This window comes from Carcharodon carcharias, chromosome 17 (genome assembly GCF_017639515.1).
Source record: "Carcharodon carcharias isolate sCarCar2 chromosome 17, sCarCar2.pri, whole genome shotgun sequence".
NCBI lineage: Eukaryota > Metazoa > Chordata > Chondrichthyes > Lamniformes > Lamnidae > Carcharodon > Carcharodon carcharias.
The window spans coordinates 63,096,364-63,117,810 of record NC_054483.1 but is presented as its reverse complement, the minus strand read 5'-3'; the positions used below and the strand labels follow the sequence as shown (position 1 = coordinate 63,117,810).

The 21,447-nt window shown below is 41.2% G+C and overlaps 1 protein-coding gene across 3 annotated transcripts in view; it reads right to left on the bottom strand.

Annotated features, from left to right (window-relative positions):
• The window catches only part of LOC121289992 (poly [ADP-ribose] polymerase tankyrase-2), a 90,849-nt gene that overhangs the window by 42,142 nt on the left and 27,260 nt on the right, over positions 1–21,447 (bottom strand). For all 3 annotated transcript variants that reach the window (XM_041210087.1, XM_041210089.1, XM_041210088.1), the window contains exon 8: positions 21,241–21,427. In XM_041210087.1, coding sequence (XP_041066021.1) covers positions 21,241–21,427 — 187 coding nt within the window. The remainder of the gene's footprint in view (positions 1–21,240; positions 21,428–21,447) is intronic.

The following is a 21,447-nucleotide window of genomic DNA, read 5'->3' as shown; positions in this document are numbered from 1 at the left end:
CCCACTATTACTACCCTATTATTTTTACACTTCTCTGAAATTTGCCTACATATCTGCTCTTCTATTTCTCTCTGAATGTTTGGGGGCCTATCGTACACTACCAACATTGTGATTGATCCTTTTTTATTTTTAAGTTCTACTCACATGGCTTAATTTGAGGAGCCTAAGGTGTCATCCCTCCTTACTGCTGTAATTAATTCTTTGATCAATATTGTGATTCCCCCTCTTTTACCTCCTTCCCTGTCTCGTCTGAAGACCCTACATCCTGGAATATTGAGCTGCCAAACCTGCCCCTCTCTCAACCATGTATGTCTCTGTGACAGCAATGGCATCATACTTCCATGTGTTAATTTGTGCCCTCAACTCACCTGCCTTATTTGTCAGACTCCTTGCATTAAAATATAATCCAACCTTGCCAAATTCCCTCGTGCCTAACTGGCCTGTAATTTCTATGCCTTCCAGACTCACTTGCTCTCTCTTCTAATTTTGGCTGTGCATCTCCCCTTGCTGAATCTCCTGTCAGGATCCCATCCCACTGCCAAGTTAGTTTAAACCCTCCCCAACAGCACTCTCAAACCTCCCCGCAAGGATGTTGGTCCCATTCTGGTTAAGGTGCAACCCGTCCATCTTGTACAGGTCCCAACCCCCACCCCAGAAACAGTCCCTTTGTCCCAGAAATCTAAAGCTCTCCCTCCTGCACCATCTCTCCAGCCATGCAGTCATCTGGACTAACCTCCCATTTCTATACTCACTAGCTTGTGGCACTGGAAGTAATCCAGACATTACTACCTTTGAGGCCCTGTTTTTTAATCTGCTTCCTAGCTCCCCAAATTCTGCTTGCAGGACCTCATCCCTCTTTCTAACTATGTCGTTGGTACCAATACGTATCACAATCTCAGTTTGTTTGCCCTCCCCCTTTAGAATGCCCTGCAGCCATTCAGTGACATCCTTGATCCTGGCACCAGGGAGGCAACATACCATCCCAGAATCACATCTACGGCCGCAGAAATACCTGCCTGGTCCCCTTACTATCAAGTCTCCTACCACTATTGCTCTTCTCCTCTTTTTCTTCCCCCCCTGTACAGCTGAGCCACTCAGTGCCATGAGCGTGGCTGCACTCCCCAGAGGTACCGTCACTCTCACTGTTTTCCAACACGGAAAAACCGTTCTCAAGCAAGATGCACACAGGGGATTTCCTGACTACCTGCGTGACACCTTTCTTCTGACTGATGGTCACCCGTTCCCTCTCTGTCTGCATTTCCATAAGCTGTGGGGTGACCACGTCTAAAAATGTGCTATCCACAAAACTCTCAGCCTTGTGGATGCACCTCAGTGCCTCCAGCTGCCACTCAAGCTCCGAAACTTGGAGCTCAAGTAGCTGCAGCTGATGACACTTCCTGCACACGTGGTCGGTCAGAGCACAACGAGTGTCTAGGACTTCCCACACTTTGCAGGCAGTACATAACACGGGACTGAGCTGCCCTGCCTCTAGTTGAGAAAAACACCCCTTACTTTAAGTTAAATACAGTAAAAACGTTAAATTATTTACGTACTTTAAGTAAAAACTAGAACTCTTACCTTTCCTTAGCTTAATCTATTTTAAACTGGAGAACAACACCTATCAGCTTTCACCTTTGTGTTGACATCACTTCTTGAAGCTTCCCTGCACTCACGCTGGTTCTGATCTCTCCACTGCTCTTGCGCTGTCTTGTGATGTCACTTGCTATTTTCAACAAGAACGGACTGCAGGACACTGTTCCCAGACTGCTTCACCGCACTGCTGACTGAAGGACACTCTTCCCTGTGGTGGGGAGGCTTTGAGAATCAGGAGGTGAGTTACTCACTGTAGGATTCCCAGCCTCTGACTTGCTCTTGTAGCCACAGGATTTATCTGGCTGGTCTAGTTCAGGTTCAGGTCAATGGCAAGCCCCAGGATGTTGATGGTGGGGATTCAGCGATGGTAATGCCATTGAATGTTATGGGGAGATGGCTGATACCCTTTTGTTGGAGATGGGTTATTGCCTGGCATTTAAGTGGCAAGTAAGTAACATCCTGCCACACATCAGGCCAAGGCTGAATGTTGTCCAGGTCTTGCTGCTTCAGTATCTGAAGAGTCGTGAATGGTGCTGAACCTTGTGCAATCATCAGCGAAGATCCCCACTTCTGACCTTATGATGGAGGGAGGGTCATTGATGAATCAGCTGAAGATGGTTGAGTCTTGGATGCTACCCTGAGGAATCCCTGCAGTTAACAAGGGCTGAGGTGATTGACCTCCAACTATCATAACTAATCTTTCTGTATGACTCTAACCAGTGGTGGGTTTTCCTCCCAATTCCCATAAAATTGCTTGTACCTTCGCCCATGTCTTCCTAATGCCTAAATGTCCCCCCATTGGAATTTCATGAGGCATCCTCAGAGTTTCATTTCTGTATCCAAATGGTAGTACAATCTGATGCAGCTTTCATTTCCTGATGCATAAGGCCTCTATTTTATCATTAAAACATTACCCTCAAGGTAATAACATTCTGGAATACATTTTGCCTCTGTTTCTGAATAAGCTGTCTGATATAAATATTTTATTTGCAAATCTTTTTTCTGTTACTCCACTAACATCCTTGAGTTAAACACTAAACAATTGTCTTCCGGTCTTTCTTCCTGAACAACCTTATCAAACACTGTCAGCTAATTGGATTTTCACACCTTCTCCCTGCCTTTGAACTTCCTGTTCTTGTTTCAACCTATGAGCCTGTGATCTTGTTATCACTCAATCTGGAATCAAGGATGATCAATCAGATAAAAGCAAAGAATTGTGGATGCTGGAAATCCAAAACAAAAATAAAAATACCTGGAAAAACTCACCAGACCTGCTGAGTTTTTCCAGGTAATTCTGTTTTAATTTAAGTTGGCTGTTGATGCAAACAACATAGGCATTGAGGCTGTACTGTTACAAGAAGGTGACACTGGAATTGAAAATACCGATAGGGTATTTCTCACGGAAGCTGAACGTACAAGAGAAGATATTCAAAGATCGAAAACGAGACTTTGGGTTTGGCTTTAGCATTGCAGAATTTTGAAATTTATGTTGCAAATAATGCATCAAAAACTATAGTTTATACAGACCATAATCCTTTGAAGTTTTGGGACAAATTTCAAGACAAAAATGCAAGGCTCTTTAGGTGGAGTTTATTATTACAACCATTTAATCTACAGATTATATGCATTGCTGGAAGAGAAAATCTATTCGCAGGTGCGTTATCAAGAGTTTGAAGCTTAAAGGAGAATTGGACATTTTTTTAAAAATCTGGATGCTGAACTGTTGATACCAAGGATTTGTGTGTATATATGTTAATGCATGCATCTGGTACTGTAATAGTGTAGTAAGTATAGGAGATAGTAAGAGATGGATTTCTAAAAAGAAGCCATCTTTTAGAATTATGACAGTTCATTTTTCAATAGGGAGGGGGATGTCAGGAAAAGATAATATATAATGTTATTGGAAATTATTTTTTTAAATAGAGATTTAGTCTGTGTATGTTAATTGGATTAAAGCCAGCTAATCTGGGTGCTTTGATGTATAGCAGTTTTGAGATGTAAACAGAGGTAGAAGGTACATTTGCATTTTGTTGAATAGAGCATTCAAGAGTGGGAGTGAAATCTTGCACCTAGTTAGGAGACACCAAGTAATGTCCAGACCTGCTGAGTTTTTCCAGGTATTTTTATTTTTGTTTTGGATTTCCAGCATCCACAATTCTTTGCTTTTATCTGGATTGATCATCCTTGATTCCAGATTGAGTGATAACAAGATCACAGGCCAACTTAAATTGCTTGGCCTAATTGGGTACTGCCAAAACTGGTGTCATAGTTAATACAGTTTTCAAACCATTGAATGACTTCTGACACTCCTGAGTCCATTGAAACGTCTTGTTCTTTTTAAATAATTCAGTCAGTGGAGCAACCACACAGCTAAAATTTGATACAAATTTCTGGTAAAACCCATTCATACCCAGAAATCTCAAAACTCCTAGTTTTGTTGTAGGTACAGGGAAATCCATGATAGCCTTGACTTTTGCATCTCTTGGAGCCACCTTACCATGTCAAAAGGTATGGCCTAGATACATAACTTGCGCTTTTGCAAATTCACTTTTAGCCAAGGTCATCACCAAATTAGATTCTTGTAGTCGAGTAAATAATTCTTCCTGATATTGCAAATGCTCCTCCCACATCTGACTGAAAAACAATTAGATCATCAATATGAACAGCACAATTGCTTAGACATGCAAGTAATTTGTCTGTCAGGTCTTTAAAATGTCACAAGTGCATTCTTCATACCAAATGGCATGGACTTTAAAGTGATGTAGTCCACTTGGCATTACAAAAGCCGATAGCTCCTTTGCTCTCTCCGACAAAGGTACTTGCTAATATCCTCTTAGCAAGTCAATCTTTGAGAAAGTGGGGCAATCAAAATTTATCACAATGCAATCTTCCAACCGTGCTATAGGATATGGATCCGCTTTTGTCACTGCATTCACCTTTCGCTAGTCCACGCACAGTCTGTGTGTTCCATCCAGTACAATAGGCAAACACCAGTTATTGCAAATAGACTCAATGATATCATTTTGAAACATGAAATCAATTTTTTTCTACTTGTGATAACTTTGCCAGAGTCAATCTAAGGCTGTTGCGTTATTGGAAATAAAACTTGTGCCGAGACATCACGTATAGCTAAATGTGTCTTTCCCAACTTATTTCCACAAATGGATTTGTGTGGCTGCAATAGCTTTCCCAAATCACTTTGACACTTGCTTGGAAGGTAACTCAATATTTCATTTAAATTTTCATGCACCCCCTCATTATCCAATTTGATTAGACGAAAATCAATTTCAGAGTCCTGCACTTCCACCTCTTTCTCATCCACCATCACTAATACCTCTTATTGTTCCTCTTCCCAGTCAAATTACTTTTTAAGCATATTTACATGACATACCCTCTGTTTCTTTCTTCCATCTGGAGTATTTATTAAATAATTTACTTCACTCAATTTCTTTTCAATCCTGTAAGGCCCACTAAATCTTGCATTTAATGAATCACTTAGTACTGGTAATAAAACTAGAATTTCCCTTCAGAAACAAAACTGAGTTTTAGCTTTCTTATCTGCCTTCACAGTCATCGCTTACTGTGATGTCTTTAAAAGTTCCCTAGCCAACTCACATGCTCTGTTCAATCTTTCCCTGAAATTTGATAATCCAGGAAAGCAGTTTCTGAATTTTGACCCACCAATTTCTCATGAATCAATTTCAGTGGTCCCCTTACCTCAATTCCAAAAACCAGTTCAAAAGGGCTAAAACCAGTCTATGCATTAGAAGCATCTCTAATAGCAAATAAAACAAATGGAATTCCTCTATCTCAATCCTGTGGATAATCCTGACAGTATGCTCTCATTATAGTTTTTAAAAGTTCGATGCCATCTTTCCAAAGCTCCTTGAGACTCCGGATGATAAGCTGTTGACTTAAGCTGTAATATCTCCAAACTATCTATTACTTCTTTCAACAGCTGTGACATGAAATTTGAACCCTGATCTGATTGTATTTGTTTAGGTAAACCTTATCTTGTAAAAAAAAAAATAACTCCTCCACAGTCCTCTCAGTTGCAATATTTCTTAGGGGTATTGCTTCAGGAAACCTGGTAGACACATCCGTTATTGTCAGTAAAAACTGATTTCCGCTTTTAGTATTAGGGAGGGGTCCTACACAATCAATCATGACCCTGGTAAAAGGTTCTTCAAATGCTGGTATTGGGATTAAAGGTACCAGTTTAATCACTGCTGGTGGTTTTCCTGTTATTTGACATGTATGACAGGTTCTACAGAATTTGACGACATCCCTATGCAATCCTGGCCAAAAAAAACCTATCTTTTCCTATGTTTTCCTAATTCCTAAATGTCCCCCCATTGGAATTTCATGAGCAATCCTCAGAATCTCATTTCTATACACTAATGGGATAACAATCTGATGCACCTCCTTCCAACTTTCATTTGCTGAGACATGATCTAACCTCCACTTTCTCATTAAAATATCTCCCTGAATATAACAACGTACTGGAATACATTTTGCTACTGTTTCTGAATAAACTTTGACATAACTGTTTTAATTGCAAATCATTTTTCTCCACTAACTTCCTTGAGTTAAACATTTCAGCTGAATTGTACTATATTCTTTCCTCCTGAACAATGTTATCAAACACAGTGCCAACTAATTAGACTTGGACAGATTTTTCTTGCCTTTGAACTACCTGCCTTTCTGGTTTATTTTGTTCTTCCCCATGAGCCTTTGATCTCATTACAATGCAATCAGGAAACAATCCAGGATGTTCCTTCTGCAACACCTCTGTTGAAAACACTTCTACAGGCTGCTCAACTACCACAGGAATCACCCACATTTGTGGTCCAGCAATATCATTACCCAGAATAAACTGAACCCCTGCAATGGACAATTTTTCCACCATTCCAACCAAAACTTCACCTGCCTTCCATTTGCTCTTGAAATTCACCGTCCACAATGGAATAGATTTAGCAACCCCATTAACCCCATTTATTACTTGCTCCTGCAATACTTCCTTTGAACAACAAATATCACTACTCCGCAACATTAAGCATTGACTAGCCCGTGTCCCTTAACATTTCAAGATCTCTACCTACTCTACCCTGTACACATGAAAAGACTTTCCCTTCACACGCAGTCTTTAAACATTTCTGCAACCTGTTCCTCAGAATTCTGAGTAATTCCCGCTTCCTCATCTAACACTGATTCTCCCTGTTTCACCTGTACACAAATCACGGGTTTCTCCTGTGTCTGAATCTCAGAATCCACAGTACTTTTACTTCCAGAGCTTTTCTGTATCCCAATAATTCCAACAGATTTTTCCTGCAATTACCAACACACTGACTTTGTGTGTCCCACCACTTTTTACAATGAAAACACCTCAATTTTCGAATGTCACTTCTACCTTCTCTTTATTGAGAAAAAACTTCTTGGGAACTTCCAGATACTCCTCTTCCCGAAACTACCTACCATACTTTTACCTTCCCACTTTTAATTCTTTTCCAACTTGAAAGGGTGACAAGATAAATGTTTAGCTCTATGAACTAACTCAATCATCAGCTATCTCTGCTGTTTGTCTTACAAAATCAGCCCTCTGTTCCTCCACGAATTCTCACTACCAAAACGATTGAATCTTTAAATTCTTCCAAAAGAATTACTTCTCCAAGAGCTGCATACGTTGTTTCTATTTTTAACACCTGGTGTCCACCAGTCAAAATTACTTTGTTTTACTCTTTCAAACTCAATATAAGTTTGCCCAGGCTGTTTTCTCATAGTCCTAAATTTCTGCCTTTATGCTTCAGGAGCCAACTCATATGCACTCAAAATAGCCTTCGTCACCACCATCATAATTCACCAACATTTCTTTTGATAGTGAAGCATAGACCTCATGCGCTCTAACCGCTAACGTAGAATGTAATAATAACATCCGGTTTTCCTGTGGCCATTTCATCTATTTAGCTAGGTTCTCAAGTGAAATACAGAATGCTTCAATAACTTTTTCTTCAAATTTTGGAAGAGCTTGTACACAATTAAACATCTCCCCATTGGGTTCTACTCTGGAGATAAGTCCTTCTTCACTTACTGGTGTGTCTTTTTTAACTGCCAACATTTTCAGTTGGAATTCTCTCTTTTTCTTTCCTCCTTCTCTATCTTCACAATTTATAATTCCCTTTTAAAAGCCATTTCTCTGATCTTTGCTTCCAATTCAAGCTTTCTCAGTTCCTCTGCTTGTTCAAGTTGAAGCGTCTTCATTTGTAACTGAAGTCTCACTACCTCCAGCTGTGACTCACTAGTGTCAGGTATTACTTCCAACTGTAGATGCTGTGCTATAATTTTAATTATATCTGATGTCCTAGCCCTCGCAGGTGACCCCAATTTTAACTTATCTGCCAACTCTGTTAACTTACTTTTGTTTACTTGCTTGGCCTAAATAGCCAAGTGGTTATGGTACTGGGCTTGTAACCCCAAGATCAAGAGTTCAAATCTCACAATAGCAAACTATGAAACAATGTAACTTCATCTGATTAGGAACAGACGGAAACGTGTTTGTACTCGAAAGAGTTACTTTTGGTTACTTGTTGCAACCCAATCAGAGTTATATCTTCTACTCCCAAGACAAGTCTTAGCAATTGCCAAAGCCATCTTGTAGTCTCATGGGTTCTAAAAAATCTCACCAATTGCTGAATTCAAAGTGCTTCTTGTACTTGTAACCTTAAAATTCACCAATTCCAAACAATCAAGGAATTATAAATTTTATCCCAGACAAGCCCCCAATTGTTATGACACCACAGTTTGTACAGGCTGAGTTATTTAAAATCCCAAATGGAAACTTTAAACAATGGTCATAACTTTTTCCTTCAATTGGTATGTTTGTGCTACAGATCTAAATTCAGAGATAAGACCACCAGTTCTCGAGAGGCTTTTATATCAAACTAAATGAAACATTTATTAATTTACAACAAATTAAAGACATACACATGGCTACAAATTAATATCATAACTTTTAACAAATTCCCAAATGAATCTCCACTAAGGCAACAATAACCAATAGACTTAACCAAACACCAGGCAAAGTACTTTCACCTTACGAATTCAAAATGAGGTTTCTTTAAGTTTGGTTCCTCTGCAGACAGTTGTAGGCTTACAGGCTTTGATCTTACATGCCTTTGTGGATGAGGAACAGGACTGTAGGGAGAACCAGTCAGCTGACCACGGCACCGTGGCACAGGATGCCATTCAAGAGGGGGGAGCAAAAAGACAAGTGGTAGTTGTAGGGGATTCTATAATTAGGGGAATTGATAGCATCCTTTGTAAGCAGGATCGAGAGTCCCACATGGTATGTTGCCTGCCCGGTGCCAGGGTGAGGGACATCTCTGACCGGCTTGAAAGGATATTGGAGAGGGACGATCCAGTTGTTGTGGTCCACGTCGCGTCAAATAACATAGATAAGACTAGGAAAGAGGATCTGTTTGGGGATTATCAGGAACTAGGAACTAAATTAAAGAACAGGTCCTCAAGGGCTATAATCTCTGGATTACTACCCGAGCCATGTGCAAATTGGCATAGGGATGCGAGAATAAGGGAAGTAAACACGTGGCTAAAGGAGTGGTGCGGGAAAGAGGGGTTCCATTTTGTGGGGCACTGGCATCAGTATTGGAACAAGAGGGATCTGTACCATTGGGACGGTCTCCACCTGAACTGATCTGGGACCAATGTTCTAACGCAAAGGGTGAATAGGGTGGTCAACAGGACTTTAAACTAGAAAGTGGGGTGGGGGGGGGGAAAAGGTTAAAACTCCAAGAAGTATGACTGACGGGAAACAAAGCAGCAGATTAGCGTGTTTGGGGGTGGGGGTGGATTCAACTTCATGGAAAATTATGAAAAAACTGAAAACAAAGGAGAGCCCTGGAGAGGCTATTAAAATCTCCGGAACACAAAATAGGACAGAACAGAGTGTTTGGAAAGGGCTAGGAATCTAACTTCAAGCACATTAGATAAAGGGACGACAATGAGAAAGGGGTCGGGAAATACAGGACTGAAGGTGTTGTATCTGAATGCACGCGGTATACGAAATAAAAGTAAATGAGCTTGTGGCGCAGATCGAAATTGGCAGGTATGATGTGGTGGGCATAACAGACATGGCTGCAAGGGGATCAGGACTGGGAGTTAAATATCCAAGGATATACATCCTATCGAAAAAATAGGCAGGTTAGCAGAGGGGGTGGGGTTGCTTTGTTAGTAAGAAATGAAATTAAATCCATAGCAAGAAATGACATACGGTCAGATGATGTAGAATCTGTGTGGGTAGAGTTGAGGAACTGCAAAGGTAAATAAACCATAATGGGAGTTATGTACAGGCCTCTGAACAGTAGTCAGGATGTGGGGCACAAGATACACCAGGAGATAGAAAAGGCGTGTAAGAAAGGCAAGGTCACAGTGATCATGGGGAATTTCAATATGCAGGTAGACTGGGAAAATCAGGTTGATAGTGGATCCCAATAAAAGGAATTTGTGGAATGTCTACGAGATGACTTTTTGGAGCAGCTTGTGGTGAAGCCCACTAGGGAACAGGCAATTCTAGATTTAGTGATGTGTAATGAGGCAGATTGATAAGGGAGCTTAAGATGAAGGAACCCTTAGGAGGAAGTGACCATAATATGATAGAATTTACCCTGCAATTTGAGAGGAAAAAGTTGGAATCAGATGTAATGGTATTACAGTTGAATAAAGGCAACTACAGAGGCATGAACGAGGAGCTGGCTAGAATTGACAGGGAGATGAGCCTAGCAGGAAAGACAGTAGAACAGCAATGGCAGGAGCTTCTGGGAGTAATTTGGGGGACACAGCAAAAATTCATCCCTAGGAAGAAGAAGCATACTAAAGGGAGGACAAGGCAACCATGGCTGACAAAGGAAGTCAAGGACAGCATAAAAGCTAAAGAGAAAGCATACAATGCGGCTAAGTGCAGTGGGAAACCAGGGGATTAGGAAGCCTACAAAGACCAACAGAGGAAAACTAAAAAAGTAAGGAGGGAGAAGATTAAATATGAGGGTAAACTAGCCAGTAATATAAAAGAAGATTGCAAGAGTTTTTAAAAAAAATATAAAGGGTAAGAGAGGCAAAAGTGGACATTGGGCCACTGGAAAATGACGCTGGAGATGTAGTAGTGGGGAACAAAGAAATGGTGGAGGAACTGAATAGGTACTTTGCGTCAGTCTTCACGGTGGAAGGCACAAGTAACATCCCCAAAGTTCAAAAGTCGGGGGGGTAGAGCTGAGTACGGTGGCCATTACCAAGGAGAAGGTGCTAGGAAAACTCAAAGATCTGAAGGTGGATAAATCACCTGGACCAGATGGATTACACTCCAGAGTTCTGAAGGAGATAGCTGAAGAGATAATGGAGGCGTTAGTGGTGATCTTTCAGGAATCACTCGAGTCAGGGAGGGTCCCAGAGGACTGGAAAATCGCTAATGTAACCCCCCTGTTTAAGAAGGGAGTGAGGCAAAAGATGGGAAATTACAGGCCGATTAGCCTGACCTTGGTCGTTGGTAAGATTTTAGAGTCCATTATTAAGGATAAGATTTCAGAATACTTGGAAATGCATGGTAAAATAGGGCAAAGTCAGCATGGTTTCATCAAGGGGAGGTCATGCCTGACAAATTTGCTGGAATTCTTTGAGGAGGTAACGAGTAGGTTAGACAAAGGAGAGCCAATGGATGTTATCTACTTGGACTTCTAGAAGGCCTTTGACAAGGTGCCGCACAGGAGGCTGCTCAGTAAGATAAGAGCCCATGGTGTTAGAGGCAAGGTACTAGCATGGATAGAAGATTGGCTTTCTGGCAGGAGGCAGAGTGTGGGGATAAGGGGGTCCTTCTCAGGATGGCGGCCGGTGACTAGTGGAGTTCTGCAGGGGTCAGTGTAGGGGCCACAACTTTTCACTTTATACATTAATGATCTAAATGAAGGAACTGAGGGCATTCTGGCTAAGTTTGCAGATGATACAAAGATAGGTGGAGGGATAGGTAGTATTGAGAAGGTGGGGAGGCTGCAGAAGGATTTGGACAGGTTAGGAGAATAGGCAAAGAAGTGGCAGATGGAATACAACATGAAGAAGTGTGAGGTCATGCACTTTGGTAAGAAGAGGCATAGACATTTCCTAAACGGGGAGAGATTTCAAATCTGGAGTGCAAAGGGACTTGGGAGTCCTAGTCCATTCTCTTAAGGTTAACTTGCTGGTTGAGTTGGTAGTTAGGAAGGCAAATGCAATGTTGGCATTTATTTTGAGAGGACTAGAATATAAAAGCAGGGATGTGCTGCTGAGGCTTTATAAGGCTCTGGTCAGACCACATTTAGAATATTGTGAGCAATTTTGGGCCCTGTATCTCAGGAAGGATGTGCTGGCCCTGAAAAGGGTCCAGAGGAGGTTTATGAGAATGATCCCAGGAATGAAAGGCTTAACATATGAGGAACGTTTGCGGACTCTGGGTCTATACTCGATGGATTTTAGAAGGATGAGGGGGGATCTGATTGAAACTTACAGAATACTGAAAGGCCTGGATAGAGTGGACATGGGGAAGATGTTTCCATTAGTAAGACCCAAGGGCACAGCCTCAGAGTAAAGGGAAGACCTTTTAGAACAGAGATGAGGAGGAACTTCTTTAGCCAGAGAGTGGTGAATCTATAGAATTCATTGCATAGAAGGGTATGAAGGCCAGGTCATTGAGTGTATTTAAGACCGAGATAGATAGGCTCTTGATTGGTAAGGGGATCAAAGGTTACGGGGAGAAAGGTGGGAGAATGGGGCTTGAGAAACTTATCAGCCATGATTGACTGGCGGAGCAGACTCAATGGGCCGAATGGCCTAATTTCTGCTCCTAGGTCTTACGGATGCAAATTCTCATTGTAACTCTTTCGAGTACAAACCCGTTTACATCTGTTTCAGATGAAGTTACATAGTTTCACAGTTTGCCATTGTGAGATTTGAACTCTTGATCTTGGGGTTACAAACCCAGTACCATAACCACTTGACTATTTAGGCCAAGCTCAAATTCTCATTGTATCACCAGGCCCTTTGAACTCTTTTCATTGTATCAATTTTATTGGTAATTGGTAACCATTACTTGGTGCCTCCTGATTAGGTGCAAGATTTCACTCCCACTCTTGACTGCTCTATTCAACAAAAATGTAAATGTACCCTCTACCTCTGTTTCCTACTCAAAAATACTATACAACAAAGCACCCAGACTAGCTGGTTTTAATCCAATTAACACTGACACAGACTAAACCTAATAAAAAATAATTTCCAATAGCATTATATACATTAATGCCTCTTCCTGACAGATACGAGCACGAGAAGAACACTGAACTCAGGAGTGTTGAGGGATTTTAAACTGGTTGGACTGCAAAATGGATTTTGCAATTCCTAAGGCTTTTCTGGAAGTGGAAAATGTAACTGCGGAGGTATTTGAAATCTCTGACTAAAACTCAGCTGAGATAATTAGCAGATCAGGTGCAGGTAAACATAAAAGCGGAATCCCGTAAGGCTGATACTGTTGAAGCGCTTACCCAGCATTTACACAGTTGGAGGGAGGAAGGGACACTTGAAACTAGTTTCTCACAGCTAGAGGTAGTGAGACTTCAGCTGCAAATGAAGATCCTTGAATTTGAACAAGAAATGGTGCTGAAATGAACTGAAAGAGAGAGGGGGGGGGAGGAGAAAAAGAAAGAGAGAGGGGGGGAGAAAAAGAAAGAGGGGGGGGAGAAAAAGAAAGAGAGAGGGGGGGGAGAAAAAGAAAGAAAGGGGGAGAAAGCGGGGGAGAAAGAGAAAGAGAGAGAGGGGGAGAAAGAGAGAGAGAGAGAAAGAGAGAGAGAGAAAGAAAGAAAGGAAAAACTTGAATTAGAAAGAAAGGAGAAAGAGAAAGAAAAAGACATTAAAAGAAATAGAAATAAAAAAAGCTTAAATGGGAAAAAAGGAGGAACAGGAAAAAGAAAATATTACAAGAAATAGAAACACGAAAGCTTGAACTTCAACTTCAGAGGCAGCTTAGCAATTGAAGAAATAAAGAGATAGAGAGCTTCAGAGAGAGAAAGAAGCCCAACAGTATGAATTGTCCAAAGTGCAATTTAGAAAAAAAGGAGGGATAGTGATTCAGATGATGACTTTGATTTCTTTGAGGAATTTGATTTAACGAAGAATCACTGGTTAGTGCCTAAACTTAGAGGATGGACCTGAAAGATATTCACTTAATTTGAAAAGATAGCTATGAAATTGAAATGGCCAAGAGATGCTTGGGCTATAACGTTAGAGTGTTTTGTCAGATGCAGCAATGAATATGTATGCAAGCTTATCAAAGGAACAATCTGTAAACTACAAGACAGTAAAGGCAGCAATATTAAATGCTTATGAGCTTGTCCCTGAAGCTTATCAGTTGAAGTTTAGGACTATAAGAGACCTAGGTACCAATCAAGCGGGTTGCTTTGTCTTGGATGATGTCAAGTTCTTGAACAAAAACAGAATTACCTGGAAAAACTCAGCAGGTCTGGCAGCATCGGCGGAGAAGAAAAGAGTTGACGTTTCGAGTCCTCATGACCCTTCGACAGAACTTGCTTTTTATCTCTCAAGTTCTTGAATGTTGTTGGAGCTGCACTCAGAGGCAAGTGGAGCGTATTCCAACACATTCCTGATTTGTGCCTTGTAGATTGTATACAGGCTTTAGGGAGTCAGGAGGAGAGTTACTTGCTGCAGGATTCGCAGCATCTGAACTGCTCTTGTAGCCACAGTATTTATATGGCTAGTCCAGTTCAGGTTCTGGTCAATGGTAACCCCTAAGATATTGATCGAGGGGGATTCAGCAATGGTAATGCCATTCAATGTCATGGGGAGATGATTAGATTTTCACTTGCTGGAGATGTTCATTGCTTGACATTTAAAATGACAAGTAACATTCACATCACATATCAGCATAAGCCTGAATATTGTCCAGGTCTTGCTGCATATGAACACGGACCGCTTCCGTTTCTGAAAAGTTGAAAATGGAGTTGAACATTGTTCGCTGATGATTGCACATCACCACTTCTGACCTTATGATGGAGGGAAGGTTATTGATGAAGCAGCTGAAGATGGTTGGGCATAGGACACTATCCTGAGGAGCTCCTACAGTGATGTTCTGGGACTGAGATGACTGACCTCCAACAAATACATTCCTTTGTGCTAGGTATGACACCAGTGGAGAGTTTTCCCCCTTATTCCCATTGACTTCAGTTTTGCTAGGGCTCCTTGATGCCACATGGTCAAACGTTGCCTTAATGTCAAAGGCGATCACTCTCACCTTACGAGTTCAGTTCTTTTGTCCATGTTTGACCAAGGCTGTATTGTGGTCAGGATCTGAGTGGCCTTGGCAAAACCCAAACTGAGCATCAGTGAGCAGGTTATTGTTGAGTAAGAGCCATTTAATAGCACTGACAACAACCCTTTCCACACATTGCTGATGATCAAGAGCAGGCTGATGGCATGATAATTGGCTGGGTTGGATTTGTTCCACTTTTTGTAGACAGGACATACCGGCCAATATTCCACATTGCCGGGTAGATGTCAGTGTTGTAGTCGTACTGGAACAATTTGGCTAGACGCAGCTAGTTCTGAAACAAGTCTTCAATACTATTGCTAAAATGTTGTCAGAGTCCATAGCCTTTGCAGCACTAAGTCCCCTTAGCCATTTCTTGATATCACATGGAGCAAATTGAATTGGCTGAAGACTGGCATCTGAAATGCTGGGGACCTCCGAAGGAGGCCAACATGGATCATCCCCTCTGCACACCTGGCTGAAGATGGTTGCAAATGCTTCAGCTTCATCTTTTGCACCGATGTGCTGGGATCCCCCCATCACTGAGAATGGGGTTATTTGTGGAGCCTCCTCCTCCAGTTAGTTGTTTAATTGTCTATCACCATCACGACTGGATGTGGCCGGACTACAAAGCTCAGATCTGGTCCGGTAGTTGAGGTATTGCTTAGCTCTGCCTATTGCATGCTTTTCCACTATTTGGCATGCAAGTAGTCCTGTGTTGTAGCCTCACCAAGTTGACACCTCATTTTTAGATATATCTGGTGCAGCCAGGTATTAATGGCAGAGCAGGATTGAGGAACTGTATTGTCTACTCTAGCTCTGATCGTTCTTTCCAATATAAAATGGGCAACAAATACGAATGAATAGATTTCTACCATAAGTTTGTTTCTCATTTAAACATGTGTTATTCAACAATTACTCCACTGAAACATCTGTATAACACAAAGACACTAACTTTTACACATGGTTACTTCCAATAATGATTATATTGATCTGAATGTTACAATTTGCTTTGCATCACAAAACCTTTACATTGGCGAAATAAAGACATCACAACCCATTTAAAAGACGAAATAGAAATATAGACAAAATACAAGTAGGTCTGGCAGGCACATGCAAGTCAGTTAAAATCTGAAAACACTAGTTTTCCTGCAGGTTCCAGCATGTGCAGCTGGCCAGCCATAAGTTAGATCACCAACTCCACTACACCACAGATTTCTAACAATCAGCTCTTGTGTATGCATTCATGAACATGTGCAGCATTCAACTTTCAGGATGGGTAATTATTAGTGCCAAGAGAGTACTAATGTCAACTTTTTACTAGCCAACAAGAACCAAAATGAAATTCATAAAGTTAACAAACTGTTCAATGGATATGACTTCACACTGTAGTGTGGTTATACTGCACTCAGTGCTAAAAAAAAGTGGTATGAGACTTTCTATTTGAGCTGGTCAAGCGCAGCCAGAGAGCTTGAGAAAGGTAACTGGGCCATTTAAAGCCAGAGCACTTGTAAAAAGCAGCGGGGCCATTTACAGCCAGAGTGCTTGTAAAAAGCAGCGGGGCCATTTACAGCAAAAGCATTTGTAGAAAGCAATGAGGCCATTTACAGCCACAGCGCTTGTGAAAGGCAGTGGCGCCATTTTCAGAGAACACGCTCGTAGACTTCATTTAAAACAGAGTGCAGGTGAGCATGTGGATTGTTTTAAATGGAGAGAGCGGGTGAGCATGTGGATTGTTTTAAATAGAGAGAGCGGGTGAGCATGTAGACCTTATTTAAAGCAGAGAGGAGAGGCTTCATTTAAAAAGAGCACAGAAAGCAACTGATTTGAGAGTTGGAATGGTGAGTATTTCTAGTCTTTAGATTAAAATTAAGGTCCATAGTTAGTGTTTAGATCTCTAGTTTTTATTTTCTCTTTCTTAAAAATAGCCTAAGTATAAGATCGATACTGGTGTAAATAATTAAATTCAATAAAGTGTGAAGAGCAGGGAAACTAGATAAATTAATTAATAAATTAAATAAAATAAGATAGTGATGGCTAGACAGGCGATGTGCTGCTGTGGTATGTGGGAGCTGCTGGGCACCAAGGCGGTCTGAAGCAAACGCATCTGTAGCAAGTGTTTGCAGCTCGAGGAACTTTGGATCAGAGTTAAGGAGCTGGAATCTGAACTGCAGACATTGTGCCACATCAGGGAGGGGGAAAGTTACCTAGACACTTTGCTCCAGGAGGCCTTCACACACCCCAGGTTAGATAACTTGAATTTGGTCCATGCTCAGGAACAAGATAGCGTGACTGCAGGTGAGGCAGGTATGGGGACCAAGGGTAGCATTCAAGGAGTCTCAGCCTCTGAAATTGTACAACAATTACGAGGCTCTTGCAAGCTGTGTGGACGAGACCAGGCACTGCAGGGAGGGTGAATGAACTGACCATGGCACCGTGGTACAGGGGGCCATTCAAGTTGGGGGAGGAAATAGGAACGTAGTAGTGGTAGGGGACAGTATAATTAGGGGGGTAGATACTGTTCTCTGCAGCTGTGAGCATGAGCACCGAAGGCTGTGTTGCTTGCCCGGTGCCAGGGTTAAGGACATCTCCTCAGGGCTGGAGAGGAACTTGGACTGGAAGCAGGGGTAATCCGTTGTCGTCATCCACATTGGTACCAATGACATTGATAGGACGAGAAAGGAGTTCTACTGAAGCAATTTGAACAGTTACGAACTAAATTAAAAAGCAGAACCATTGGTAATAATCTCAGGATTACTACCTGAATGATGGGCAAACTGGCATAGGTTAAATAAAGACAAGGAGTTAAATGCGTGGCTCAAATGTTGGTGTGGGAGGAATGAACTTCATTTCATGAGGCACTGGCATCAGTACTGGGGTAGAAGGGAGCTGTTCCGATGGGATGGGCTTCTCTTGAACTATGCTAGGACCAGTGTCCTGGCGAATAGAATAAGTAGGGCTGTAGAGAGGGCTTTAAACAAAATAGAGGGGGGGGGGGGTGGGTTTCTGGAGAGGGGATAAGTAGGCTTACAAAGCAAAAGGATACGGCAGCATTGCAGGGCAGCTACTGAGGTAATGATACCCAGAGTGCGACAGGAAGGGATACAGTGTACAAACATGAAAAAGTAGCGCAAATAGAGTCAAGGGAAAAATGGTAAAAAGGCAAAATTAATGGCTCTTTACTTAAATGTACGTAGCATTTGGAACAAAATAAATGAATTAATGGCGCAAATAGAGATAACTGGGTATGATCTTATAGCCATTATGGAGACATGGTTACAAGGAGATCAAAGCTGGGAACTAAACGTCTAGGGGTATGTGACTTTTTGAAGGTGTCAGGCATGAAGGAAAGGGTGGTGAGGTAGCTTTGTTAGTACCAGATGGAATACGTGCAATAGCAAGAAATGATCTTGGATCAGAAGATGTGGAATCCATATGGGTGGAGGTAAGAAGTAACAAGGGGAAGACAACATTGGTGGGAGTAGTCAACAGGTCCCCTAACAGTAGCTATGCTGTCAGACAGACAATAAATCAGGAAATGATGAGGGCATGTAAAAAAGGCAGTATATTAATCATGGGTGACTTTAATCGCCATGTAGAATGGGAAAATCAAAATGGCAGAGGTGGCCACGAGCAAGAATTCCTAGAGTGTATTCAGGGCAATATGTTGTGGATCTAACCAGGGATCAGGCTATTTTAAATCTGGTAATATGTAATGAGGCAGGTTTAATAAACGATCTGAGTAAAAGATCCCCGAGGAAACAATGACCATAACATGGTAGAATTTAGCATTCAGTTTGAGAGTGAGAAACTCAGTCCAGAAACATCTGCTCTAAACTTAAATAAGGGTAATTACAAAGAAATTAGGGCAGAGTTGGCTGGAGTGGACTGGGAAAGGAGTTTAGCAGATAAACATCTGCCATTGTTCATCAACCGTCTTAAGAAAATAGTTCATGACTCACAACAAAGATATATCCCAGTGAGGAAGGAGGATTGTAGAAGGGGGTAACCAACTATGGTTAACTAAGGAAGTTAAGGATAGTATCAAAGTGAAAGGAAAAGCATAAAATGTGGCAAAGATTATTGGTACACCAGAGGATTGGGAAAGTTTTAAAAGCCAACAGAAGAATAGAAGATGGCCAAAAAAAAAGAGGGAGAAAATAAACTCGCAAGTAATATAAAAACAGACAGTAAGAGTTTCTTTAAATCTATAAAAAGGAAGACAGGCCAAAGTCAATATAGGCCCCTTAGAGAATGAGGCTGGGGAAATAATAGTGGGGAAGCAGGAAACAGTGGAGGAATTGAATAAATACTTTGCATCAGTCTTCATGGTAGAAGACACTAATAGCATAACAAAAATACTAAATAATCATGGGGCAAAAGGGTGGGGAGGAAATAAGTACAATAACTAGAGAAAAAATACTAGGGAAAATAATGGGGTTATAGGCCGAAAGGTCACCTGGACCTGATGGATTGCAAACTAGGATATTAAAGGAAATAGCTGCAGAGATAGTGGATGCACTGGTAGTAATCTTCCAAGAGTCCTTAGATTCTGGAAAAGTCCCAGAGGATTGGAAAACTGCCAATGTAATACCTTTATTCAAAAAGGGAGACAAAAAAAAACAGGTAACTATAGGCCAGTTAGCTTAACATCTGTTATTGAGAAAATGCTGGAGTCTACTGTAAAGGATGTAATAGCAGTGCATTTAGAAATACATAATCTAATCAAGCTGAGTCAGCATAGCTTCATGAAAGGGAAATCATGCCTGACAAATTTATTAGAATTCTTTGAGGGGGTAACAAGCAGGATAAATAAAGTGGAACCATAGATGTAATATTTGAATTTCCAAAAGGTGTGTGGTACCTTATCAAACGCAAGGCTACTTAATAAGATAAAAGCCCATAGTATTAGGGGTGGTATATTAGCACGGATAGAGAACTGGCTAACTAACAGATGACAGGCTAGCTAATAGACGACAGAGTTGGGTAGGACGGGTCTGTGCTCATTGGAGTTTAGAAGAATGAGAGGTGACCTTATTGAAACATAAGATTCTTAGAGGGCTTGACAGGGTAGATGCTGAGAGGTTATTTCCCCTTGTGGGAGAGCCTAGGACTAGAGGGCATAATCTCAGAGTTGGGAGGTGGCCAACTAAAACAGAGATGGGGAGGAATTTCTTCTCAGAGGGTAGTCAATCTGTGGAATTCTATACTGCAGAGGTCTGTGGAGGCTGGGTTGCTAAGTATGTTCAAGGCTGAGATAGACAGATTTTTAAATCAGTAAGGGAATCAAGGGTTATGGGGGAAAAGGCAGGAAAGTGCAGTTGAGGATTATCAAATCAGCCATGATCTCACTGAATGGCAGAGCAGACTCGATGGGCCAAAACACCTACTTCTGCTCCAATGTCTTATGGTTTCACTGGTGAGCTTAGGAGTCAGGTTATTTGCCCAACTCCAGAACCGTATGGCTCATTCCAAATCAATGGGCATGCAAAAGCAGTTCGCAATGATGCCAAAGTAGCAGCATATTTACATTTAAGAGTATTAGAATAGGTAAAAGGCCACTAGAAATTGCCAAGAACAGAGAGGTTCAAAACATTTTTAAGCCATGTTTGGGGCAGATAGCATATCAAAAATCAGATCTTATTTGGATAAGCTTGGGGAAAATAAAAATAAGATTAGAAAAGGCACGAGTTAAATAGATACTTTATTCTTCAATGTTAGGTCATATCGAGACCAGTCATCTCTTAGGAATGGATTAGATATCACTGAAACGCATACTAAAACGAGCAAGGAAGTTCTCCAGAATGTTAACCAACATTTATTCCTAACCAACATCACCAAAACAGATTATCCAGTCATTTATCTGTTAGTGGAATCTTGATGTGCACAAATTGGCTGCTGAGTTCCCCCACATTACAACAGTATCAATAACTTAAAAGTATGTAATTGGCTGTGAAGCACTCTGAAATATGCCAGGATTTGAAAAGTACTATATAAATGGAAGTTCTTTTGCTCACTGACAAACACAATAACATTTTTACAGAAGTGTCTAGCTAAATGGCATACACCATAGAACTTGAGTAAATACAAAAGAAAATAAGCTAGGCTCATTTATGCCTCATTCATTTTTCTTTTTTGCATATCAGTATCATTCAGTACACTTTAGGCAAGTGTTTATGAACCTTTGCGAAAATATGCTTGTTATAAACATCATGGACCAATACTCCCAACAGTTTTAGAACATTTATGTTTTATTTAAGGTAACATTGCAAATGAGAAAAGGTTGCAAGAAAACTTACATGTTAACCGTTCTTTCAGTTGTGGTGTAGGGGCTAAATCAATAGCAGTTTTAGAATGGCAGTTGAGCAATGTTGGGTCAGCACCATAGCTCAACAATAGGGAACATACTTCTACTCTGTTCTTGGAAGCAGCCTCATGCAAAGGAGTAAACTGCCAGAGGTCCATAGCATTCACATAGGCACCATGCTGTGAACAGGAGTTATAAA